Source organism: Ornithodoros turicata, chromosome 1 (assembly GCF_037126465.1).
Source record: "Ornithodoros turicata isolate Travis chromosome 1, ASM3712646v1, whole genome shotgun sequence".
NCBI lineage: Eukaryota > Metazoa > Arthropoda > Arachnida > Ixodida > Argasidae > Ornithodoros > Ornithodoros turicata.
In genome coordinates this window covers 207,363,324-207,390,808 of record NC_088201.1, presented here as the reverse complement: position 1 = coordinate 207,390,808, position 27,485 = coordinate 207,363,324, and the positions used below count along the sequence as shown (strand labels likewise).

Genomic DNA, 27,485 nt, shown 5'->3' with positions numbered 1-27,485 from the left:
TAATGGAAACATGTGAATATCAAATAGTGATACATTACAATTCATGAAATGATGCATGCATAACTTTCCATTTCTGGTTTCTTTTCATAAAGGTAGTGCACGAATTAACATTCGTGGACTACTACAAAATTTCTCACTTCACAACAGAACCTTATGATGATCTTAACAGCTCACCTCTTCGGCCAGGACTCCCTGGGCAGCAACATCCTATTAGCCATGTTGTTGTTTTTCTTTTTCGGAATCCTCCGTGCAGCCACATACCATGCCTGGAATGGAAAACCAGCTATAAATAACAATGTATTTGAATGACTTCCTCTTGAAGTATTTATTCTAATCAGATATGCTTTTGTGCCTAGCATGGTGCGCGAAGGCACATAAGTACAACATTTGCAGACGTTCGACGTAAGCAGTTCAAGGATATCAATTCAAGTACGCCGACTTGCGCTTTTATTTTTGAAGAAATACGACGACAAATTTTAACAAATTAAATATGGCTCACAATGATACGAGTAAATGCTGCTGTACGGTGATGCATTGTCGGTATCTTATCGTCTTCGAATAAATTTGTTGTTCCTAAACGAGCAACCAACTGGAAACAACGCAAACCTACGAACAGATGCCGAGTTACATCTATTACAGGCACTTCGGCTGTTTTGATTCATTTAAATTACTCGTATGAGAATCCCACTATGTGTGGACAGCACACTACTAATCCAGACAATCTACGAAAGCATTACTCACCAGAATTCCTGCTGGACTTGGTCTTGCTCAACACTGCGCGATATACGTTGGGGCTGTGGCGATTCATTCAACTCGATTTTTACCGGAACAACAGGCGCTGCTCGAAAGACAACGACGGAAAATAGAGAGCCGCTATACAGTCCGCTAATTTGCACATTACAGCACTACAAATCGATATATGAACACGTCGTAAACAGCAACCACTCGCTCACACAAGAAACGAGGTACCCAACGTTGCTAGACAATATCCGAACTCCAAACTGAGAGTAGCAAAACAACAAGATATCAAAACACGAAAGGAATAGTATTTATCCCCCCTCCCTTCTATAGCATGCAAAACGTGATTTGCGCTGAGATGAACATATATGTTCATGACGCGAGTAATTTTCACTTTTCACTGATCCAAAGGAGGTCACGTGGGATTGCTTGGCGCTTGCGAGATTAACAGCAATGAAAATGGCGAAACGAAACTTGTGAATCGTGCATTTGCTCTTCATGGTAGCTGCCAGAAAATCGAATCAAGCTTATGGGACACTGGATTACAGGTATGTTGGCATCTTTTTCATTCCTGCATATCATTTCACATTACACTATACGTGAATACATGGTGTCATGTCATGGGTGTCATGTCTCACGATGCTGGGGAAGTAGTTGCATGGGGAAGTGTGCATGGTTGTAGACTTTTAATTTTTGATCGCGTAATCGAAATATCGGCACCTTTCGCATTGTGGCTTGCATGTGCCCAACCAAGTGCTATTCCCTTACTAGCGCTTCCTGCAAACGACAAAACGAAACATGTGGGAATGCATATTTTTGATTACTCGTATATAACAAGAAAATGTATCGTTTTCAGGTTGCTGCCACTACTCCATGTGCCCGCAATTGTCTTGCGTGTATGATTACACTAACGACGTCGCCCACCACGGCGGAAGTGTTTTGCGTACACGCGTTTCAGCATGAAGCCTGCAGGTAACATGCTTACCCTTCGGGTATTCTGAATTTACATATTGTAGCTTACAGGAATTCCGAATGCCCAGATCGACACACACTTATAACATTGTGAAATCAGTGCAGTGGCATAAGCCCTAATGTAGTGCCCCACGAAAATGAACGAGGGACAGTGGTTTATCCAGAATCCCAAGCACGAGAGGGGTGTTGGAAATAAATTGTGGGGGGAGGTCATCATTATAGTTACGTCATTACAGCTTAACATATCGTTACAGACGTATCTGAAGCTGAAATCACAAGGGCACCCCCTGTAGGGGGTGCACAGGCAAAACAGTTCGGGGGGTGTAGGGGGGTCTGGGTAAAGCACTCATAAAACACCTCCTGAAATATTTTCCTGGCTATGCAGCTGCATCATTATGACGTAATTGTCATTGTTGTCCATAATTCTTGAATATGTTTTGAATATATGGAAAAAAAGTCTGCTTGACAGCATATGTCTCATGGTCATCATCAAACAAAAGCATATGTCATTTTGTTCTCTGCCTTATGTACTTTTTTTAAATTTCAGGTGGACGTAAATTGTAGAAGGCAGCTAGTGGGGGAGAAGATCATGGTCATAGGTCATGTGGCTCCTGGAGCTCCCAGTGGGCTCCCTTGTGGAGTACTTTTCAGAACACACACACAGTTCGCTCACAGATCCAACGAGTAGGATGTTGCTTGAATACTGAGAGAAAATGGCGTAACACATACAAATAACGTGTGACACATATGACAATAAAAACATTTTTCACGAGGGATGCATGAAACACTGTCGCAATATTGTGTGCATGAACCATTGTGTGTGACACAAGCCGTGGGGGCACACCGCCTCGGACACATTTTGGGAAGCATAAAACACAGTATATACACAGCTAATATGGTGGATGCTTCTTTTTTCTTTTTGGCCGTTATGAGACATCTTCGGCCGTATTGAGACTTTGGCCGTAACGAGACACTTGGGGATTAAAGGATTTTCGGCCGTAATGAGACTTTCGGCCGTAATGAGACTTGGGCCGTAATGAGACTTCGGCCGTAATGAGATGTTACCGTTAAAAATCCCGGAGGAAATCCGAGACCAGTCGAGTGCGAATGAGGTGACATCTCTTCTTTCCAAGATTGACACAGCAGAAGGCATGGTCGAAAGCAAAATTACTCAATATATTGCATTATAAACACAATCTCAACTCGGGAATACTGTTCCATTTGCTCGATAGTACTCACTTAACTGAATTTTCGATTTATGAATCCCTCGATTTATGAACGATTTTTCAGGGAACCGAGGGTGTTCATAAATCGAGGATTGACGCTATACATTTTAATTGCCGCACCTTCCCTTAAAAAGGAGGAGAGAATCAGAAAGAGAGAGAGAGAGTGAAACTCACAAGACTTTCGGTCGCCGTAACGTGCCTTCTTACGCAAGCGCGGTTCGTTCTGGCCTGGCTTCGCCGTCGCTGTCTTCACGAGGCTCTCGAGGATTTCGTCATCCGCATCCGTCATGTTGTCGTCGCGGTTGGGTGTTGAGTGTCGACCGAGGGTTCCACCGGGACCTTGGAAGTGAAAAACAAATGAGGAGGACACATTGCTCCTCATTACTCCATTTTATTTCCTCCTTCAAATCAATCAATCAATCCCCGACACGTGCAAGGATGATTCTTTCTCCACGAAAGTTTGACTGGTGAAACAGGGAAACATCTACCTGACATGTTCGAAAAAGTGAGATTGCAGCCGCATAGCCGCAGGTGTTGATCCACTAGAGTGCGCTCGCTGGTGCCGATAACGAGGAAATTACAACAATCGTTTTCTATTTCCGGCTGCGCCAGTGTACCAAGTATGGCTGCAGTACAGCATCAGCTTGCTCACGTGCATCTGACGATGGCGGTACTTTTAGTTCCAGGGAGTCTAGTCCTCAGCTTATGGTTATTTCGGGTGGCCATTTCGTGGCAGCATTTTCTGCTGCACTCATGCAGTCATGTTCGCTTTGTCAAAGCGAAGCAATCTCACATGTTCATGTGGCGCTTTCGGAGCGACAGAAAATCGCCAGCTAGCACTTTTTCTGCCCGGCCTCGGTACGACCGTGCAGTGGTTCACTCATGTAGACTAATCAGGAAGCTATTATATAGTAATTAGGAAATTTATTACTTAGGAAATAATTGAAAACTTACCCGAAAGGGATCATAAACTGTGAGAAACTCATCAAGTATGCATCGGGAAAGATCGGTCAATTTTAAACATAAATTCATCAGAAATTTTCACAAAATTCATCAGAAATTCTGATGAGCCTGGTGTCAAAGTCATTGACCTTTCAACAAAAAAATCATTAAATTTCTTGTAAGGGTATTTCTGTATTTCTGCAGCTTTCCCTATTTCTGTAGCTTCGATGCATAGCATAGATATAATTCCATTTCTGTATTTTTTTATACCAATGCTGCTTGTCCAAAATAGAGGATATCTTAGAATATTGGTTGTTTTTCGTGATGGTGTTGTCAGAAAGATCGTAACAAATATAGCTGGATAAAAGGAAGCTGTATCGTACTTGAGCACAACAGCCTGCACTTGAGAATTCTTTGTATTTCTAAGATATACCGTACTGCATGTAATACCCGTTATCTATGTGGCAACATTAAGTTGTTGAAAACTGAAAGATGGTAACATAATACCCTGCAAATAGCTGTATGCTAATGTTGTATCGAAATAAAATCGCCCACTCTAATCGTTTTTTTCTTTCAGACAAAACTTGGATGTCAGGTATGTTTGAGAGGTTCTCTTCGGGCGTTCTGACAGACACCACGAACCCCTTTCGAACAGGTTTCAGTGCTGGGGCCTCCAAGAAATTAGGCCAAGTCAGCATTCTGAATTCGCTTTGAATTTTATAATTATAAACGAGCAAGTGATGGTCTCAGAGGGGGATAACCCCCTCTGACCCTCCCACCTCCACCACCACCGCCACCTATTTGTGTGTGGGTATCACACACAAATAATTGGTCCCGGGGGTAAGACGTGGAACCACATGCTGTAGCAACGCGTCTTACAAAGAATGGTTAGTAGCACAGAGAGAAGCAGTATTGGTATACTGAACTCAAGTGGAACCCATTCATACACAACCCTATGCCGGGACCATGATGAGCCTTCTCACACCTCGAAAGATTTGCAGTTAGAGGTTCCTATCATGCGCACCAAGATCATAATGATAAGTACTTTCGAGGTCATTATGCTGGTACCAATTCGGTTGTGCAACGATCAAAAAATAATATGATCGCATTGTCCTTTCTCATGGTGGTGGTGGTGGTGGTGGTGGTGGTGATAGGGCTTGCCGTTGTCGGCCTCACGTATGTGGGCAACGTCACGACTAACACCCTGGGGGTGTTAGTCCTTGTGTGGTGTGTGTCCTTTCTCATTGTTTATAGTGAAACGACAGTTCACCCATTCAGAGAACGGCGACGCCTCTTTTTTTTTTTAATTGATTTGCGTTTCATAGGACATGTGTCTCTCACTATAAGATTGTGGCGGCCCATGGAAGACGATGAAGAGGTGCCTCTGCTGCCACACGCCACTGCGCTGGTACAAGTTTTATCGGCACCGTCCTTGCGTGAGGCCACGCCCATCTGGACGCTGGGACATTCCATCATCCCCGGTCAAGACTCATGTAGAGGAAGACCATCGTCCTCTACATTTGGTGACCCGGACAACGACCACCATATTCGGTGTAATTCGGCTTCCAACCATCCCAAATTTCAAAACGACGGCTATTATCGGGCAGCAACATCCGCTCACCTGCTCAAGACCGAGGGCAGCCCATCGTGAGTCACCGAGCACTTCTCTCCAACGGGGCTCGTAATAGGAGGCTACGTTCGCTTCTTCTGACCTGGCACTCTCCGGCTTCAACACCCGGTACCGGTCGAGGTACACCGTGGTCCCGCAAACTTCTCAAGGCCTCGACGTACTTTCCGATGGCACCCCGGGCATCACCAGCGACCGTTGAGTTGGCAACACGCTCCTCTTCCGGTATCGCTAAGTCGCTGTTCTTACGCCCTGACGCCGCACATGCGTCAACTCGGCAACGCTTTCCGGAAGACGCTCGGAAAAGTGTCTCACACTGCCCACATCGTCTTCTTCCACTTGACACGACGCCAGCTGATTACTGGCGCAGCAGTACGACGCACAGCGCACTACATCGACCGTCCGCAGCAACGTTCTACAACGAATGTCCACGTCCGCTATCCTGCCGCGCCTGCTTCCGCGAACTCAAGCAGTATGCAAAGCTTTCTCACGTCCACGTGACATCATCATTCCTCCCGTCTTAGTAATGACGCGAACCTCAACCACTCAACCGCAAGCCCAGCTCCTCGTATAAATGGGGGGGGGGGGGGAGTAATGTGGCGGCCCGTGGAAGACGATGAAGTGCTGCTTCTACTGCCACGCGCTACGACGCTGCGCGACATTTCTATCGGCACCGTCCCAGCGTGAGGTCACGCACATCTGCCCGCTGGGACATTGCATCATCGCCGGCCAGGGCTCATGTAGAGGAAGACCGTCGTCCTCTGCAAGATCTATATTATCTTCCGTTGAGCACATTGTAGTGACATAGAACTTAAAGAGACGGTATCGCACCTCCTGCCTGTCTCATAAAGTGTACCATTCGATTGCCCTTTGTTGAAAATGGAATACTGCGAATTTAGCCGACAAGACGCGCCACAGTTATTAAACAACCGAATTAAATTGATAAAGATGCAGAGCATGCCGCCACCTGTGTTGGCAACAATAAGAACGGCCACGCCGCCCTGCGGGAAAGTCCGTGATAGGATACAGAAATCGTCTGCTTTTGCGCGCGCTAGTACATGGGCCTGTTGCGCTCAAGTTTGCACGGCGACGCGAGCGCCAATCGGGACCCAAGCGGGAGTGGGAGTAGTGACTGGTCCGCACAGCCAGGCAGCCAAGCATGTATCGTGGTTAAATATGCCGCCTTTCAGATTGCCAACGCACGGCAAACCACAACACAAATCGGGCACACAGTATTGTTGTGTCGTTTGCTACCATACAGATTCCAAAACGTCAAAAAATAAGGTTTTATCGCTTCCTCGGAAACCCTTGGGAGACAGAAAGGCGGAAAGCGTTAATGGCGTCTGTACACCGTAAAAACGCCGCGAAGTTTCCGCTCTGCATTCCACCTGGGTAATGTAGAGTTATACCCAAACAACTTGCGGTAGAAATTTACTTGGATATATCACAAATTCTGCCAAACAGTTATTACTTTCTAAGATAACGCATGCAGATTAGAGGGAAATATGAAAGGCTTACTCTGGGCATCGACTCCTGCCGGTTCTTACTGTTATGTTCGAGGGTCTTCGTGCAGTGTGATGTTTACTTCGAAAAAAGCAATCACCTTACTTACTTATTGCTTACTTACTTACTTATGTTCTCCAAGAGACCCGCTATGAAGCTACCCCCTGGCATTTTTGTTGGAATCCTATAATGGAACACCGTGCGTGTCCCTCTCATGACCTTTAGGAGATCACATAGATTCTCCGTTTGCTCTCCCGTTACTACATTGTCGAAAATGCCGTTCAGAACCTCTTTACAGTCCCACTGTAAGGCTCCCCTCTGTTCAGACTCAAGGACCTGGACAAACTACGCCTGGGTACGCGTGAATGATATCACCAGGCGGTTTTCTTTTTGCAGCGGGGAGAGATTTGGTTGATATACCTGTACAGGTAAGCATTACACAAACAAGGAGAAATATATCAGATGCAAGCTGTTTATTACCAAGAGCAATAAAGTACACGGTACAATACTGGTTGATGAAACATATAAAATGCTGAAGAATTACCATTTATAGAATAGCCAACGATCGACGATGCAGCAGGGTACAGCAGCAGCATTCCATAGAGAAAGATCATTGGCAAATGATCAACAATGCAGCAGAGGTGGCTGTAGCCTCATCAGCTCTAAAAATACGATAGGAAAGGTCTGCACCCGAGCTCCTGTCTAAAGGAAAGCACATTGTCCACATTATGCGTACGTACTCGGAAATAAGTCTGCGATACCCTTTGTCAAGTCACGCCTGCGGCTTTGAGCTTGGCTTGCCTCTCTTTTGTGGCTGCCCGTACATGTCGCGTCTTCTTCCTTGTTCAGGTAGCAGCTTACATTTTCCCGCAATTCCTTACAGGTACACGACGCAACATAAACTGTTCACGGGCACTTGGACACCTGTGATGGAGAGGTACCGAAATCGAGTTAAATCAACTTTCAGTGCGGGTAAAATGTGCATTCAATGTTTTTCTGATCAGGTATATCATTTTGATGTACAGTTAACAAATATTACGTACGATCACGCCGACTCACCTCGAACCGGACGCAATAAACCACGCTGTCCCTCACTTCTTCCGAAATGCCCTTCGCTTTAACGACGATTTCGTTACCGTCCGATGCTTCGTCGACGCCGAAAACGTTGACTAGTAACTGGCCCAATCGTCAATGGCCTCCAGCTTTTCAAACCCACGCAGGATGCGATACATTGCTTGCTTGCGCCAGAACGAAACCCGCGAAACCGAAACACTCTTGAGTGCGGACCATTGTTTCGATTTGTTTCCACATGCGGCGCTGTCGTCCGCTGATCGCAACGCCGCCTGGCCGAGAGCTACAGGCCCATAGGCGTGAGCAGACGACTTTCAGAAGTTGCTGGGCACCGCCGCAACTCTCGTACATTTTCTTTCTGTTCTCAGGTGAAAAACGCACATTCTAAGAAGTGCAAGCATAGCGGTTTAGAACAACTACGTTAATCCTCAGAGACAAGTCAAAAGTCGTAGGACAACCCCACCCACAATCACAAATCTGAAGTCGCTGGCCATCAGCTCCGACCAAAGATACGCGCGATTCCATCACACTCACCATTGCACACTGATCATGACAATGAAAAAATGGCTATGAAGCAAGCGAACTGGTGAAGATGGTGCGTAATGTAAAAACCCCGAGACTAGGGAACACTGATCATGCTTCGAAATGAAGTGTGGGTGACGACGTACATGGAGAAGGGGTGCGTGTTTATTTAAAAACCGCACTGAATACTCGCGGAAAGAAAATACGTAACTTAGCTTCCACGTATCCGATTATGCGCCACATTATCAGAGACCGCACAGTCAATGCTCGGACTACATGCACCGCTGGCGGAGGTATATGACTGAGTGTCCCCATTTCGAGAGCAAAGGGGTAACTCAACCCAAGGTGCTTCTCCAACTTACAATTACCATGACAAGGACGACGTTCCCGACATGACAGAAGCGCAGGTTCCGTCATATGCTATTACGGCATGTTTCGCCAAATTCCTCGAAAACGACTTGGTTATTCAGAATGGAACTTTGACGGTCGTATGTGTACAGTACTCGTGTAGCTAGTTTTGGCTAAGTTTGGCTAAGACCGTCCCTTTAACGCTTATCTGTTTAAACGCTCGCAGTGTTGTTAACAAAAAGATAGAGATTGGAAGTGTCTTGTTTGAACATAATCCTGATGAGTAGCGATAACTGAAACCCGGTTGAGTCCAGAAATTGAGAGTGCTGAGATTTTTCCTAGCAGTTACAGCGTAATCAGGAATAATAGAATATCTCGGTGTGTGTGTGGGGGGGGGGGGAGGGGTTGCCATACTACTAAATGATGATTTCCAGTTTATTGCATTACCTTCTGCAGATTTGGAAAGCGTATGGTGCATTCTGTTTACAGACAAAGGGACTGGGACGATAGGGGTTGTATATACGCCCCCTGGTGCTGATGTAGCGATGATTAAGGGATTGTCTGACCATATAAGCAAGTTTGCTAAAACAACGCAAAAGATGGTTATGTGCGGTGATTTTAATCTCGATGGTGTGGACTGGAATAGTATGATGTGTCTTCATGTCATAAAGGTGCTAGCGCTGAACTTCTTTGTGATACGATGTTTTGAGTTCAACTTATTAAGACAGTATATAAACCTACTAGGTTTACTTCCACAACTGCATCGTAACTGGATTTGGTGTTTGTGAGTCGCAATATTTTTGATGGCATTTCTGATCATTCTATTGTACGACTAACTTGCGATTTAGTCCCTGCTCGCACAACCAGTAAGCGGTTTACCACAACCCACAATTTTGCAAATGCTGATGATGTCGGTATTCCGTATCATTTGGCACACGAATTTGATCGTTTTCGCGACGCGTCAGTAAGGGGTGATTCTAATGAGCTCTGGTACCTGATGCGGTACCTGGTATCTGGTACCTGGTCACCTGATGCGGGAGCCGTTTCCAGAACAAAAATCCGTTGGATAGATCGTCCGCAAAAAATTAGCGAAGGAACACCATTTTCTTCTTTATTTTTTTCATTGCGCATCTTGGGAGACGCGTCTTTTCTTCACCTACAATGTGAAAGGGTGAAAGAGCCCACTATCGCCTCTTGTGCCCTGGAAAACGAAAGGAAAAACCCACGGATTGATCGTGAAATAATTCATTTGAAACGCCGTCTTAATAGGATTACAAAACAGCCGCACCCTAACTCCCAACGGGTTACTGACCTTAGGAGAGAACAGAGAAACAGAATACGTGATAGGAAATTTCAGTCTTACAATCAGGCCCTAGCGAGGTTCCTTGTGGAATCACCACACAAGTTCTGGCGTTACGTTGTACCACCAAAGAAAAGTGGTGATGCGATCTCATTCAGCAACCAACTCAGATCCGATAGAACATGATTAAGAACGCGGAGGGACAGGGACAAACACACACGGAGGCCGTCAACGTTGAACGCGTTGAACGTTGAACGCCTCCGTGTGTGTTTGTCCCTGTCCCTCCGCGTTCGCAATCATGTTATGTCCCAACCAACAAGCTCTACACCTTCTCGCAGATACGTAATCATATAATCTGTAGTGTATGTCGCGGATGCGGATCGGACGCCGATAACGTGTGCGCGGATGCAGATGCCAAAAATCTCATCCGCCGCTTGGCTCTATGCAAACGGTTCCGAGACGGCCGTACATCAATATAACACGATCCCGGGCGGGGCGGCTCGAAGACCAGTGTCAGAGTTCCTGAGAACATCAAACTTGTGGAGCGCCTGATCCTCAAGGACCGACGGATAAAATGTCTCAAACTCGGACCTTTCTGTGGGAATGTTAAGCCCTATTATCCATAACCTCCGGTTTCGGAAAGCTAGTGCCCGTTGGGTCCCGAGGCAGATGTCCGTGTTTGGCCGGCAGAGAAGGCAGGAAATCTGCCAAGAGCTAAGGTACCGTTTCGACACTGAAGGACGGCCGTACCTTGATCGGATTACCATGTGCGATGGAACGCGGGTGCAGCATTTCACTCCTGAGTCTAAACGCGCACCAAAACCGTGGAAGCATCCGGGTTCGCCAGCTCCCAAGAAGGTCCGAAGCACACAGTCTGCGGGTAAGGTCATGGGCATGATTTTCTGGGACAAGGCTGGCGTTGTTCATGTTGATTTTCCACCCATGGTACCACCATCAATACTGCACATTACTGCCAGGTTCTCAGGGATGTGCACAAGGCGCTGATGCAGAAGCGGCCGGGTCTTATCACCAAGGGAGTCCACCTCCTACAGGCCAATGCACGGCGGCATACCGCGCATCTCACGACACGCACCTGCTAAGTTGTTGCTGAGGGAGTTGCTGCCACATCCTTCTTACGGTCCAGACCTCGCCGCCAGCGATTTCCATCTCTTCGTGCCACTTAAGGCTGTTCCTTGGGGGTCACTTCAGCTGCGACGACGAGGTCAAAAATGCGAGGTCAAAAAATGCACCCCCACCCCCACCCCACCACCCCGAGATATTCTATCCTTCCTGATTACACTGTAGCCGCCAGGAAAAATCCCAGCACTCTGAATTTCTGGATTCAACCAGGTTTCAGTTATCGCCAAGTCATCAGGATTATGTTCAAACAAGACACTTTCAATCTCTATCTTTTTGTTAAAAACACTGCGAGCGTTTAAACAGATAAGCGTTAAGTTAGACGTGGAAATTTTTTTTTTCAGAGCGAGGTGTACGTGGAACCTGCTTAACGCCCTTCAACTGCGTATCATAAATGAATTATTTATCACGAATGTAAATCTTATCATTGCGCAGTCGGTAGGGCTCTCCGCATACCTTGCCGTACTTCAGCAACTGCCCTTTCTAATCGGACCGCGAGCAAACTCCTCATTGGTGTATATACTTGAACCGCGCAGCTTCTTATAACCCGGTAGCACCTCTATATCACTACTGTGATCTCAGTTGCAGACACGGAGTTAGAAGACTAGGAGATGAAACTTCACTCTCTCCCACGACCAGAGATATACGAGGAGCGCGCGCTCCGCTGCCCGGCCCGCAGTACCATCTGTTGCACGAGGACGCAGAATTTCCGAAGCATGCGGTCACGTGATACTGTCACTTGTCCGGCGGCGTAACTAAAACACGTAAAAGCACGTGAATTAAACGCTAGAAAAGAAGAAGAAGATGAAACGCTTACTCGATCATCGTGCTCCTGTCGTCTGCTCAACAGAACCGAGAGGCAAGAGAATGAAATTATTTTCCGTTGGTTTCGCTAAACAGAAAGCGCTATGTAGTGACAAGCGCGACCTTTATTGCTAAGACAAACATCGTTCACGTTCATCAGTTTGTCTTCGTCCGTAGAGGCTACCGTACGACTTGCGAAAAGCACTGCTTTCCCCATAGCCTTCCATGTAAATGCGCAAAATGGAAGACAGTGCCGCCCTGCCATCTGTCGCGTAAAGTCAGCAACTGCCTTTTTCCTCTCCCCGAACGTGACAGTCTCTGGTCGCGCGCCGGCGCTTGCTTTTATGGGCAGTTTCACCTCCTAGCCTTCTTACTCCGTGGTTGCAGAGGACGATGGTGTTCCTGGACATGTGTCCTGATAGACGATGATGGAATGACCCAGCGGACGGATATGCGTGGCATCACGCTAGGACGGTGCCGATAGAACTGTCGTGCCCACTGATCTCTATCTATAAAGGCTGGATGGCGCATGAGAGAGGGGCTCGCAGGGGAGAGGCGTGCATTCGGGCCGCCATGTTGGGAGGCCCCAAAGCGCAGTGTGCGCCCATAGAAAACAATGGGAGGCAACGGAGATTGTGAGTATTTATAGCGCTGCAGGCGTTGATCGTTGCTTGTCATCACACAATTTTGTAAGGTGCCAGTACACTGATGTATCCTAACAGTGTTTCACAGGTGTCCTGCCGTTCGATTCTTAATTACGTTATGTTTTGCATTCCGAAACTAGACCGTCACAGCAGTGCATCGCTGGGGATTGTACTACAGTACGCTTCCCAGCCAATATTTCAACAAGAAACGATGTGAGGTTAACAACCACCATGTATGTAATATCCCGTGCTGCGTTCTGGACAAAAATTGTTCCATAAAGAACGGTCCGGGAAAGGATATACTCGCATGGCAGAAAGAGATCGTTCTGTAGAATCACAGACGTTGTTTTAGCCGTGTATCGGTTTCATATGATGTATATCAAGCACCGCCGCAGGAAGTGGCTTTTAGTGAACGACTGCGGTGCTTTGCCTCGCAAATATGGACACACCGAAGCAGCCCAAATACGTTGTGAGCGTGATTTAATTGCTTCACGCAATTAGAACACGCTCGTTAGGACAGTTAATCAGGTAGTGATGTAAGCTTAATCAATTAAGTTACTTAAAAGTGGTAACACCTCCTTGAGACACAAGATTTACCTCTTTTTGAAGTACAGCCCTTCTGTTTGTTTGTTTCTTCCTTCATTTGTTCCGATTATTTGCAGGCGCGGTTGTGCCAAACTGAATGTCCTTCTCGAGTACTCACATGCTTTTGCTGAATACAACTGCAGCGTGAGCAAAGCTGCTTTGGAACGGGGGCCTGCTATCCAGTGCTGACTTTGTCATGCTTGTTATGTGGAGCACGTTCGAAAAAATGCAGCTGCACATCTGAAACTCCAATGAGTATCATCGTCATCTAAAAGAGAGCGTCGTAGCACCGTTGTGAGACCAGACACGCTTTCTGAATATCTTCTATGGCACCTTCCGCAGTTTGCACAATTTTGTTCAGCATCGAAGTCTCTCATAGGAACCACTTTGCATGAACTGTGACTCCCATCTTACATTTTGATGTGCAAGGGCCTTCTTGCACTACACACGTATGGTCTGCAACAGGATAATTGCAGCAGGACGATTTGGAGCTTGAAACAGTTGTGATTTTGTCATTTTGGCCCTCGTGTACCCCGTCTGTGAAACGTAAACAAAAAAAAAAAATCTAACACGATATGCTTTTGTAAAGAAGGTCACTGATGGTGAGTAAAGAGAATATACAAGTTCAAGTTTATTCAACATTTTGTATCATACATTATATTATCCAACATTTTATATCAAGGTTAGAATGAGCAATGAATAGCAACTTCCCTCCTGGTATTTTCTTATATATGATGAATTTTGAATTTAATGTGATCAAATATGTGTTTATATATAAGAATATAAGATGTGATAAATGAATGTGATCAACAGTAGATGTAAACAACACCAGTAGCCACAGAAGTGCATTCTCAAGAAATAATTTTCTTCTTATAGCATATATGTGCATGCCCTTTTAATTTCTGAGAGTGTACTGGTAATCAAAGTTTGTGGGCATTACGCAGGTTCTGCACCCATTTCTTGAGTATGTCGAGGCAGCTGTGAAGTAACCTGCATTGATGATGATTATTCCAATTTTTATGGTGCATCGACGACAAAGGAAATAATACATCAGAACATTGGTTTGGGTGCAACCAGTTAAAAATGAATATGTTGTTTAATAAATGCATTGGACAAATGTTAAAACATCAGTTTAAAACATGGTTTACAATCCCTGTATCTTCTAAAAATTAAAAAGATGAAAAACTATTCTAAAAAGAATATGGGGAACTCTTCTAAAAAGAATTATAATCTCTAATTATTATATTGCTGGGTGAAGGAGCCTAAAGTGTAAGGTGTGTTTCTGATGTGAACATGTAAGAAAATATGCAAAACTGAGAGAGGCTAACCACAGTGCGTGCACTGAGGTTGTTCCTTCCTGGAAAGTAGAAACCAGTGGATGAGGAACGTGATACTTACCTGTACACCCAGCCGTATCACACTACACAGATTATTCACTGGGTAGCCCTCATGACGAAACCTGTATTGAGAGACCACTTTTGCCTTAAAAACTGTTTCAAATAGCACGACACGCTACAAATTATTACTATCGTAACAAGCTGACGATACAGCTCAGACACAAAGCGTTATTCAAGTCGCGCCACACCACCGTTACGTAGGATTCTTTGTCACAAATCAAACCAAGGCACAAAGCAATACCAATACATGAAAAAAGGTGACAATCGTGGTCTGATTGTGACGTAATACCGAACTTGTGCGTGAAGGTAATTCAAAGAAATGAATGTGGCACTTGCTTCCGCAGAGAACACCGTGTACCATGCTAGCAATGCATGCAAAAAAGCGCTCGAGTGCTCGCACATATATTGATGACAACAGTACCTGTGTAGTGTAAGGTGTTCTTTCAAGCATATTATGCACTCAAACTGTATTTGCCGCCGGGTAAAATGCAAGTGTGCTCGATTGAACGTCGGAAGAGCGATCAAGCAACCTGCATCCACTGCTCGTTTTGGAAAAAAAAAAAAAACACTTCATAATGGGCAACTAAATATACAGAATGGACGCCTATTTATTCCTTGATGAAGAGTGACTCACCTGTATAAATTTAGGCCCTGTAACCTTGCCAGTATGGTTGGTACGACCGTAATTGCAAGAAGTTGCCATGATCGCTGCGGCGACTGTTGTGGGCACCGTAAGATGGCGGCCGGTTTCTTCACGCTCGCGCTCCCTGTCCGTGATCCAGCCTTTTACAATCGAGATCAGTGGTGGCAGCAGAGGCACCTCTTCATCGTCTTCCACGGGCCGCCACAATCTTATAGTGACCGACACATGTCCTATGAAACGCAAATCAATTTTTTTAAAATCGAAGAGGCGACGCCGTTCTCTGAATCGGTGAACTGTCGTTTCACTATAAACAATGAGAAAGGCCTATGCGATCATATTATTTTTTTATCATTGCACAACCGAATTGGTACCAGCATAATGACCTCGAAAGTACTTATCATTATGATCCTGGTGCGCATGATAGGAACCTCTAACTGCAAATCTTTCGAGGTGCGAGAAGGCCCATCATGGCCCCGGCATAGGGTTGTGTATGAATGGGTTCCACTTGAGTTCAGTATACCAATACTGCTTCTCTCTGTGCTACTAACCATTCTTTGTAAGACGCGTTGCTACAGCATGTGGTTCGACGTCTTACTCCCGGGACCAATTATTTGTGTGTGATACCCACACACAAATTGGTGGCGGTGGTGGTGGAGGTGGGAGGGTCAGAGGGGGTTATCCCCCTCTGAGACCATCACTTATGCGCTAATAATTATCAAATTCAATGCGAATTTAAAATCCTGACTTGGATGAAATTCTTGGAGGTCCCTGCACTGAAACCTGTGCGAGAAGGCTGCACTGAAACCCTGCACTGAAACCTGTGCAAATAATTCTGAAGTGCAGGCTACTGTGCTCAAGTACGATACAGCTTATCTTTATCCTATACATGACCAGAATTTTGGGACACCTCCTTTGATGCTTAAGCTTGGCTTAAGCTAGAGTGTGCGATAGAGTGGGCAGCTATTCGCAGGGTATTATATTACAATCCTTCGGTTTTTATCAACAAATTTATTTTCCCTCACAGGTAACGGGTATTACGTGCAGTACGGTATATCACATTCTTACAAGTACACATAATTCTGAAGTGCAGGCTACTATGCTCAAGTACGATACAGCTTATCTTTATCCTATACATGACCAGAATTTTGGGACACCTCCTTTGATGCAGGTTCTGCCTGATAGCAGAAGAACATGTAGGAAAGCCAACTTGAAAGAAAAGTATGAGGTGAGCAAGAAGGAAAATGGAAAGAGGCGTGGGCAGACGAGAAAGGGAACATCAGATATCGCGCGTGGAGCCTGGCTATCAGCAGCAATTGCCTAACGCAGAATGAAAAACGTGATAATCAGTTCTGATAACTGTTGTCAATCCTTTCTTTGCCGTACTGCTGCTTATAATTCTGGGCTGCTGCTCGTAGCGTGTGGAACGGAATGGCCGGCACTCGTAAGGCTGGTCAATATACATTTTTGTTCTCTCTGTGGGAAATGGGGATGCCGTCGACGATGAGAAATGTGTGTCCTGGGGCGACTTCTAAGGGGACTGTGCCGGTGTATGTGTGACAGCGTCGGAGGAAAACCTCAGAAATTACACTACATTATCACGAACAAAAAATACTCCATAGGTTACTAAGACGAATTCAGTAACTACACTTCACTTTGTTACTTGTACCTTGTTACTCCTTTATCACTGTATCATACACTTCAGTTTGTTCTCGGCCTTATCATTGCATCCGAACCTACTAATACATCGTTATAGGAAGGTCCTCGGAAAAGCGCGAGGACCTTTCAATGCTTAATTCCAAATTTTGCGTGTTACAGTCTCTTCCCGACACCATCAAGAAGGCTTGTCGGCTACCAACGCCATCCACTAGAAAAATGAAAATAAACAAAGCAACAAGCGGAAGAAGTGCTTATTTTCAGAACATCTATATAGGTAGCAGCAGAGTCACGTTCGACACAAAAAGTGATTGGTAAACCAGCAGCTCCTAGATAGCGTCGGACTGCGCTCTTACGTCACCTATGGAGGCCTTTCCTATACTTTGCGATCTGCTTCGAGCTTTCTTCTCGTTCGCTGATTCATTTACCTCATAGCAGCATCCGCAATAGTAACAGCGGGCCTTCCTGTGTGACGTAGGGCACGGGCCTTCTCCTTATCTTGAGGGTGTTGGGTAAACTGCTCAAATAAGTACGAGAAAAAGGAAGAAAGGTGCAATCGCAAACTGTGGAGATAATATGGTAGGGAGCAACTGACGTCATATCAAAGTTTCCTTTCAACGCACCAAGAGTATATAGAGTCGCGCAAAAGTCCGTGATGTTTCCCGCAGATAATCGCCATTCTTCTCGATTTTTTGTGGGCGTCCTATTCGCTTTATTGTGGAATGGGGTGAACATGGTAGAAAATTTTAGCAAACCGTTCATAACGTCGCTCGCCTGAACGTGACTTGCCACTGGATAAGATTCTGGGTCTTACATAACTGCAAATTGGCACCGACAAGCATGATAACCTTACAAACGGTCTGCTAAACCTGCTTTTATACGCTTGCTATTGATAACCTGAAATAAGAGACTTCAACTAGCAAGCAACGACAGTTATCACAGTCCCATATGAAGACACTTTATAATATGCGAGAAGCGGTAAAGAAAAACGCGGATTCAAGTACAAGTTTTCTCACCCGTCGGAAGCACTGTAATGCTTAATCCGCAGTCTCCGTGGGACGTGCATGACTTGACATGTCAGTTTGATTAAAATGCATGGGAAGCCTTGTGAGTGCGAACGAGAGCACATTCTTAAGGATGAACAAATCAAATTTAAAAAGAGAAACAAGAATTTCGACCCCACGCGCCTTGCTGTTGTAACGATGGCGGTTAAAGATGCTCTGTCTGCTGTTGTTCTGAAATGTTAACACCTTGGCATTCTGCAGTGGGGGTGGGGGTGGATAAACGGTTATTTCGGAAAGATCAGCCTGACTGAAGGTCGGCTTGCTATTCCTAAAACAAAAATATAGCACAAAGGTGGAGCCAAACCGAATATAAGATAACGGAGGTGGATGAAGTGTAAATGAGATGAAAGGTCAACTCATAATTTCTTCGTGATGGGACTTCCTATAACGATGTATTAGTAGGTTCGGATGCAATGAAAAGTGGTCTACCTTTCACATACTAGTCATGTTATGTCATAGTGCCTAATAATAGGCCATCCAGGATAAACATTGTGATGATCTTGCCTTGCCGTAATCTTAAAACTCTCTTCATAGAAAAAAAGAAAGGCATGACCCTTAGATCGAAGCAGGGAACATGAAAGCCAGAATCGGCATCTGCATCACTGAACCACCAGCCCAGAATGTTGTCATCGTGAGAGACCAAGACGCAACCGCTTTGGAAAGCACACTCAGCAGCCGTTACTTCTTTGGTCGTGTAAATAATAATAATAATAATAATAACAATAACTTTATTTTTGTTCGGGTACCAAAAAACAACCACAAGGATTAAAAAAAGATAGGTAAAAGATAGATAAAGAAAAAAAAACTACTTTTATAATGAATCTTCACGATTCCTGAAAACAAGTTGAACGCTCAATTCTAGATTTGTAGAGCATAACTCTGAGAGGTCTACTCAGCAAGAATCGAAACAGTACTACTCTTCTGTGCATTTAAAGAATATGAGAAAATACCCTATCGTCGAGCGTTGGGCGAGTTCGGCGGCCGCTTTTTCCTGTCGTTCTCTCACTGTCAACCTTTGACAACACTGACATCACAAAACATGGGGCACCCCCGCTTCCCAGTGTCCTGGTCGTTATCGTCGTTTTTCTTTTCTGGTAGAACGTACACGCTTATCGAGCAGCAGAATCGGTGATTTTATTTTTGTTATCTCCCAGGTAATACATTGGTAGTTTTATTGCGTGACAGTTGTCACATGAAATCGCGAACTGCCTTGGAAGGTGTTGAGCAGATCAAACGAGATAATGAGCAGATCAAAGACGGCATGTTTTATGATAAAGTAGTCTGAGAAATGGCATCACTAATTCCCCTCACGCTTGCTTCTGGGGACAAAGCGTGCTCTTCTGTGATTTCAGGAACAACCTGATGTCAGTTGAAAAGGGGTGACACCGAGACAGGGACAGGAGAAATTGGCCGCAAGACCTGCACAGTGCTCAATTATTTTGTATTTTCGCACATTTTTAATAGAGCACAAAAAGGCGCTGTCGTGTCGGTTCTTGTGGGGTAGACCCCCCAGAGTTGTACTCTACATCTTTGCAGTCAAATTATTTTCATTAATTACAAAGATTAATTAACAAAGGTAATTAACGGCTGCGCCATTTACTGATACACCACCACCATTGAGTAGATCCAGTCGGGAATAGATATATTCAACGACTTTGGCAAAAAAAAAAGTCAATCGCGGATTTAATAAAATTTAATTGGTCTTACGTCACGTACCCTGTATCTATGACAATATGTACGCGTGTATTTTTAACATATTCATTATTTTGGTACCTAGAACGAGTTAACCCGTAAGGAGATTATGGCCTTGCACAATGCTGAGAACGAAAGTTTTGGCGAGTTGGGGAATAAAGCAAGTTTAAGCCACATGTCCGAAATTTATGCTAAATGATTGACATGTATTTACACTGCAAGCAACACGCGTTGTAGTTTGTTCATCTTAATTCCCTTTGCCATTAGAGAGTGTCAAAGTTGACTCGCATAATTGGTTCCGTCGTCACATCGATCTCGAATGAAACTTTGATGAGTTGTCACAGAGAACAAATGACGTTTAAGCCACAAGTTCGAAATTCATGTTAGAGGATTGACAATCATCTACATTATAACAAACACGCGCGGCACTGTGCAAGACGGAGATTCCTGTAACGGTGAAGTAAGTCGGAGTGCAATGGAAAGCCATCTGCTATTCACATATTAAGTGCACAGGCGATCGCAGAGCATTACCGCAACTAAATCAAACCGAACAGCATGCAGTATGACATAGATCCAGTACGGCAATATTAAGCCAAAACTCTGACGCTCTCGCCCTACCGTTACTCTCATAACTCCCTCTACCAAAAAATAAAGAAATAGAAAATACATGAATATAATAATAATAATAATAATAATAATAATAATAATAATAATAATAATAAAAACACTAAGCAGGCCGCGGATCGAACCACGGCCCTCGAAAGCTATAACAAAAATCGTGACAGTGGGCCAACACGCCCGTTGCTGACACCTTCAGGACTGAAGATACAGGCGCTTCGCAGGCCACACTGAGCTTGTCAACACTTCTTTTGTCGTGGGAAAAACATTGGAGCAGCCCACAGTTGCGCACAAAGTTGCAAAGCGTAAGAGACAACTTCACCTTTCATGTCTGACATGGGCATTTTCTGTAGAACCCATTGTTCTGGCCAAGTACGAGAAAAATAGCGCAGCAATGCATTCTGCCACGAAGCCAACACGGCGAAAATAAGTCCTCCAGGAACAAAACTGTGACGTTCTTGCGCTTCCATTCCACTTGTACGCCATCGAAGGGCCTCTCACAGCAACACCCTTGTTTGGGCATTTCTTTCTAAAGCTCAGGCTCAACAGATATTCTAACAAAACCAGATGGGATGCATTGCTTCAATGGAGGGCAGCGAGTACTTCAGGGAATGCTTTTGGAAGTTATTATCAGTGTGTGCAATATAATTACGTGAACATGCACTGTTGTGTCGTCAGACCGAACGGCAATGGCGATAAACAAAAAGTATACTGCTAAAATTTTCTCAAATACGTTAACACAAATGAATTTATCGAACAGCGACACCTTAATAATTATATGACAAGAGATAACGCTTCAAAATTCGTGTTCCACCCGCGGGGCGCATAATGTACCAACCATGCTCTCAAAATTATATCTAACTCAAGAAATGAGGTCAAAAGGAGTTACTAAATCTAAATAAGCAGAGAAAAGTTCAACTGACGCGTAAAGGTAACTTCTCTGCTGCACGCCGCTGCAACACGGAGAAGCCACTTTGACCGTTTCCGAATTTTGGCATCTGGGCCAAGTTTGCCGCACAAGGGAACCGCAGACGATTGAGTGACTCTGGCACTTCTTCTAAACGTTGAATCTAGAGGTACCCTACAACGCATATCCACGGGATATTACAGTGCATCATACATTACCAAATATATTAAGCGATTGAAATCGTTTCCTGCGTGAACCTCCTCTGCTTGCCGCGTTGGATCGCGTGCGTGGAACGAATATTTTCTTTGGTGAACCTCATGAACATCTTTCGACAGAAACTATCACTGGACTGCTGCACACGAAGCGACTGTTCGGAGACAAGAACTTCACTGTGACTTGATAGAAGCTTCGAATATGTATGAGCGAGGAGTACGTGATCGACTGGCGGTGTGCAAGCACGTTTTTATACTGTGTACACCAAATTACACGTATATTTTACTTATCCTATCGCCTATATATCGTGGTAGTTCGTGCTTATTTATCACATGGCCCTCTAGTTAGGTCGCCGTGGAGCGTTTGCCCTTGTTTTTAGTACATCTACTGAATTCTACTGAATTTTCTGGCGCCCGACTTCCTGAATTTCCGCCTCAAGTGCCCTGGCAACACTGATTCACACGGGACGAGGGATGGGAGCGGATAGGTTCGTTGGTTGTACCTAGGTGCATCTGATGTAGCATCGGCGCTGGATATGACAATGCGCCATTTTTCTTTCCGAGAAAAATGCGGATGCCACTCTTGAACTTGTGTCCAAATCAAAAGCGATGCTAACAGTCCCGCTAAAAGAAACAGTTGCAAGAGCGAAATACTGACTGCTTTCAACCCTAAGTTACTTCATAATTTCTGAAGTGAATTCTTGCGAACATATAAGTCCTGTATTTCCTTCAAAGTCGTAATGCGCGGCCGCGAGGCTCTGGGAGTTTTCTTCGCCGTAACTTTGGTTCGGCATCGGAACGTAACGACGGTAGCGGCGGAGCTCGGCAGCAGTAACGATTTGAATTACGCCAATATAAATGCGTCTTGAAGTGACACGGTACCGCGAAACGTAATACACGACTCGAAGTGCGTCGCGACACATCTGCATGCGCTCCCTGCGCCCAAGCCCCATTCCAGGACAGCGTCTCCCGTTAGTTCGAACTCCGGTTTATTCGAACAAATACCCCGGCCCCTCGAGTTCGAATTAACGAGAGGCCACTGTACAGCGAAGAAACGAACGATGCAACAGAACAGTTTTTTATTTTTTTTATTAGGCACGAACAGTCAAAGCTCGTTATATGACGAATGCCGTTCCCACGGATTTTGGTCATAAAGTGGATTGTGATGTTAACGAACAGCACATGTTACGATAACGAAAGGATTAGAGAGGTAGCAAGCCAGCTGGTGTTATAGATCCATAACTTAAAAACCCGAGACCCTATCATTTTATCTTGTCCGTGTCTTCGGTTGCATAAATTGTCGTGAGCTTTGCAATGTGTCTTACTTCTCTCCCTTTAATTTCGCTTCAGGGGCGACTCATTTGATGTGTCATATTAAAGAAGAACCCCGAGATGAAGATAAACAACCAATCACAGTAGTGAAAAACGGGAGCCTTACAATGTTGGAATCTTGGCAGGGCAGGAACAAATGGAGCACAAAGTCCAGCAACGGCACTGCGGAGTATCCGCATCAGAAGGTGATAATTATGGTGAAATTGTTGTAAACTGCTATGTACTCAATCGATGGGGAATGCACACACAAAAAAGAGAGGTACAGAGAGAAACGAATGATGCAACAGAACTTTTAAAGGAGCTCGGAGATCCATCTCAAAAATATTTTCAATTCCGTACGCATTGTGCAAGCAGGTCACTTAACTCGATGATTAACGCAAAAATTTTCTCCGTACGCGATGTTTTTAATAGAAAGAAAGCTCTTGAACACCGTCGCGCGCGTTCCCGCTCGTTTCGCTCCTCGGTGAAACGAGGAGGAGAAGAAAAAAAATGTCATCGGTAATGCCATTAAAGGAGAAAGCTGCAACTGCGCTTCTGTCTGGGTCAGCGCTGCAGTTTTTTTTTTTCTTGCTTTCTTCCTGTCAAGTGGCAATAATGGGAGCACCTCCATATTCTTAGTCGTGAAATCCCCGATCTCGAAATTCGTACCTGTAGATAGCTTTTAACTACACACACACCCTCTCTCTCACATCATCTCTCCCATAACCGTCTCCCACACACTCACCATAGTTTTGGCGCTCTATGGCCTTCGTTGCCTTTGTGCCATTAAACGCATAATCTCTCTCTCTCTCGAAATTCACGTTTCACTAAAACCACTAAAATTCGCGGGTTTTCGATATCTCTCCAAGCCATACTAGCGAATGAAAGCCACATTTTAGCAGCCATAAAGCTTAGCAGGGTGAACACGACAGAGTGCATCATGTTGGTTAGTTTATTATTATATAGGGCTGACTTTTTCGGGTTTTATTTTTGGCCAAAATCGGGGGGGGGGGGGGTAAATATCGGGTGATGTCTTTCATTCGAAAATTCGGGTGTATTCGGGTTAAATCCGTGACGGCATATTCTGTCGTCAGGAATTCGGGTGTATTCGGGTCATTTTTTTTTGTTTAATAAAATTTGTCTTAACAGGAACTAATGTTTAGCAACGTTATCAAACTTTATCTTTAAAGCACGCTTATGAGTGTGCCACGCGACCCAGATATTTTCGGGAAGATTCGGCTTAAACCCGAATTTTACAGATTGCGTTCGGGGGGTAAATATCGGGCGGATACGGGTTTAACAATAAAAGTCAGGCCCCATTTATTATTAGGTACGTTAGTTTGTCGTTTGCATTGCTGCACCAGGTTAGCCGCAGTTTTTATAGTCCTTGTTGTTGTTGTTATGGACAGATAACATTTATTTACGCTAGTTTATTTTGCATCCGGGCTTTCGATCACTTTATTTCGAATTACACCCAGGGTGGGCTTCAAAGTGCCTGCAAGATATCAACACGTGCTGAGAGTTTCGGTGCATGTTGATATGTCGATGGGCACAAACTATGTCAACATGTGGCGACCGAACAAGAGGCGCTGGGAAACGCACGGATGAAACCAAATTTGTGTGCTTGTGATGCTGTATGATTGGCAAGTTGACCATATATTGCGGTGGTCTTATGACATTGCTTGGCTCTGCTGGTCTGTGCAACAGCCAACCGCCTGGCTGGCCTGGCGGCGCCATATTGTGATAGATTTCGCTGGTTTTGTGTCTGACAATGTACCAGCAAGAACACTCCTCTAGCTGAATGATACATTAATTATGCATCTTACTGGCCTACTTAACAGTTTTATAGGAAGAAAACTGGGTGTTAAAAAAGACTTCTGTGCTACTTTAAGTGCCTTCCGAGCTCCTTTAAGCACTTCATCATCACTCACCCGAAAGCAGGACAACGTTTTTACCACTATAGGTGGGAGAGAACTGCCGGTTCAGTGACTGAGCTCATATAATGAGGGTAAAATATACATGTTCGCCCCTAGTTGTGCTGAAAATACCAGTCATTGCCATATTAACAGAATGTCATATTAACGAACAAGAGTTACATGCGGAGGCCACTGGGGGGAAACAGTTCCCAAGGAAAGTGGCAATAAAGCAGGGATGTTATATTAATGAGTGTCGTTTTTAACGAGGTTTGATTGTATCAGCTTGCTAGCGCACGCTCACTTTTACTAAAGGACTCACGCAGTAGACAAAATAGACACTGGGATTGCTTTTTCAATTTTGCATCGTAACTCTAGCAGAATTCAAACTTAAAAACGACAGCATATTTGTTCGTTAAGATGTGGACACAGTGCTCTGTGTCCGTCTGCTGTGTTCCGTCCCGTCTTCGCACTCTATCTGTTCAGTAACGTGCTTTCACGTGCACAACATGCACTCGACAATACAGTAAAATAATTAATAGTTTGACCCCCGTTAACTCGGAACAATTCGGATGACCCGCTAGGTCCCAGCGATGTCTGCAGAAAGTCATGGGGAACGAACGTTCGTTATTCGGCCAGCAGTTGCGTGCGCGGAAGATGATTCGAACTATCACGGCTCGAGGGCAATTCACCGAGGCAAACGGCGGATGCCCTCAACGGTAGAAAAAACGGCAAAGTGAGGTAGGCCGCATCACAATTGTCGTCAGCGCTGTGACGTTGCTGATGTCAGCTGCCACTCTTTGAAGGAAATTCGTTTTAAAAATCATGGTATCAGTCAGTCTTTGTGCTACCTGCATGCTGTTTTGACATGGCTGACAATGGGTAAGGCCACTGGTTTTCTGCTGCGGCAAATTCTTCGGCAGATTTTCCCGCGGCAATCAGTCAACGGCTGCTTGAAATGGGAAAACACTTTATTTTCTTGGATAATGTAGGGACAAAACTATTTAAAATCGCAGGTTTTAAAGCACAATTGTGGCTCAGCATTGCATACATGATATCTCCTCTGACATGTTCTCCTCTGACGATGCCAAATGTATGGCACGTGCAATCATTTTATTACCTTCTGAAAGACTTTTCAGCATCTACAGGTTTCTAAGAAACCCTTTTTGTTTCTGGCTGTAGGCATGACTTAAGTGTCCTTAAAGGGAAACTCACAGACATCAAATCAATGTCCCCCACTACCACCGCAAAACTGCAAATGCTCAGGCGAGGTATGCACAGCTAAACTTGGGCTGACGTTAATTTTAAGCTAAACTACAATCCACAGCATATGTAGGGCCTGACTTTTTAGGGTTAAACCCGTATCCGCCCGATATTTACCCCCCGAACGAAATCTGTTAAAATTCGGGTTTTAACCCGAATCTACCCCCGAAAAACATCCGGGTCGCGTGGCAAACTCATAAGCGTGCATCAAAATAAAGTATGATAACATTGCTAAACATTAGTTCCATGTTAAGACATATTTTATTAAACAAAACAAAATTACCCGAATTCCTGACGACAGAATATGCCGTAACGGGATTTAACCCGAATACACCCGAATTTTCAAATGAAAAATATCACCCGATATTTACCCCCCGAATTTGGTCAAAAATAGAACCCGAAAAAGTCAGGCCCTAAGCATATGTTACATGTTGTGCCATGCCCTATATGTAAGCTTCGAAAAGTATTAAATTACCCGAGCTGGTAACATAAAATGAATAGTGAGGCATTTTAATCGCTTTGTTTTTTTTTAAAAAGTCTGATAAATACAATGAAAAAACAGCTAGGAAGCAAGCGAGCTGGTGAAGATGATGCATAATGTAAAACCTCGAGACTAGGGAACACGAAAGGACAGCCACAAACACGAAGTCTCTCTCTCAAGTCTCATTTGAGACTTGGTGTTTGTGTCTGTCCTTTCGTGTTCCCTAGTCTCGGGGTTTTACATTATGCTGATAAATACGTTTGCTTAGTGCATTCTCAATCTCATGCATATCCACTCCATTCTTCATTGCGCATATCCAATTCTGTCTGTGCTGGTCCTGCAGCGTGTGCAGTTAACAATGGTTTACAACTGGAAGACGCGGCTCTTCGTTGGAGTACAGACTCCTGACTCCTGAGTGGACTCCTGACCTACACCCAGTCTGAGAAATTTGCGACAAGACTGGGGCGTCACAGCCTTCGAGGCATCGGAAGGCTGGTTAGCGTGGTTTATAGAACGCCACGGACTTATCCGCGGATTAACGGTGGAAGCCCTTGCTGTGTTGGAGTACTTTTGCTGCAGTGCTCCTGGCGGTGCCGAAGCATTGCATGCTGAAGCATGAAGTGCCAAAGCACGTGGCAGCCATCAGAAAAGCTGTCTAAAGGCTCAGGACTCTGGTACAAAGCAATCAACACTCTCGCAGTTCTCTTCACAATAAAGGTACATTGAGAACGGCAAGTTCACCTCGTATGTTGTTGCCTGTTCCATAATTGGTCATTGGACAATTGGAGGTAAATTGAATGTTAGGGTATTCACCCTAACATTCAATTTACCTCCCACTACTCCGCCTCCACTGTTACCTTCTTGGATGTGGAAGTCAAGTTACAAAACGGCAGTATCTCAACCAACTTATAC

General features: G+C 44.8%; 1 protein-coding gene and 1 long non-coding RNA gene across 4 annotated transcripts in view; one reads left to right on the top strand and one right to left on the bottom strand.

The window, feature by feature from the left end:
- Positions 1-27,485, bottom strand: part of LOC135379003 (FH1/FH2 domain-containing protein 3-like) — a 246,977-nt gene that overhangs the window by 135,902 nt on the left and 83,590 nt on the right. For 2 of the 3 annotated variants that reach the window (XR_010418667.1, XM_064612228.1), the window contains exon 2: positions 3,111-3,275. The exons of the other annotated variant lie outside the window; for it this stretch is intronic. Coding sequence is in view for 1 of the 2 variants with exons in the window: in XM_064612228.1 (XP_064468298.1) it covers positions 3,111-3,275 (165 nt within the window). In the remaining variant the exon portion in view is untranslated. The remainder of the gene's footprint in view (positions 1-3,110; positions 3,276-27,485) is intronic. 3 annotated transcript variants of the gene reach the window in all.
- On the top strand, positions 1,193-2,403 carry LOC135375790 (uncharacterized). The gene is made up of 3 exons (XR_010417389.1): positions 1,193-1,286; positions 1,595-1,710; positions 2,258-2,403. It is a non-coding gene; the product is annotated as an uncharacterized LOC135375790 (long non-coding RNA).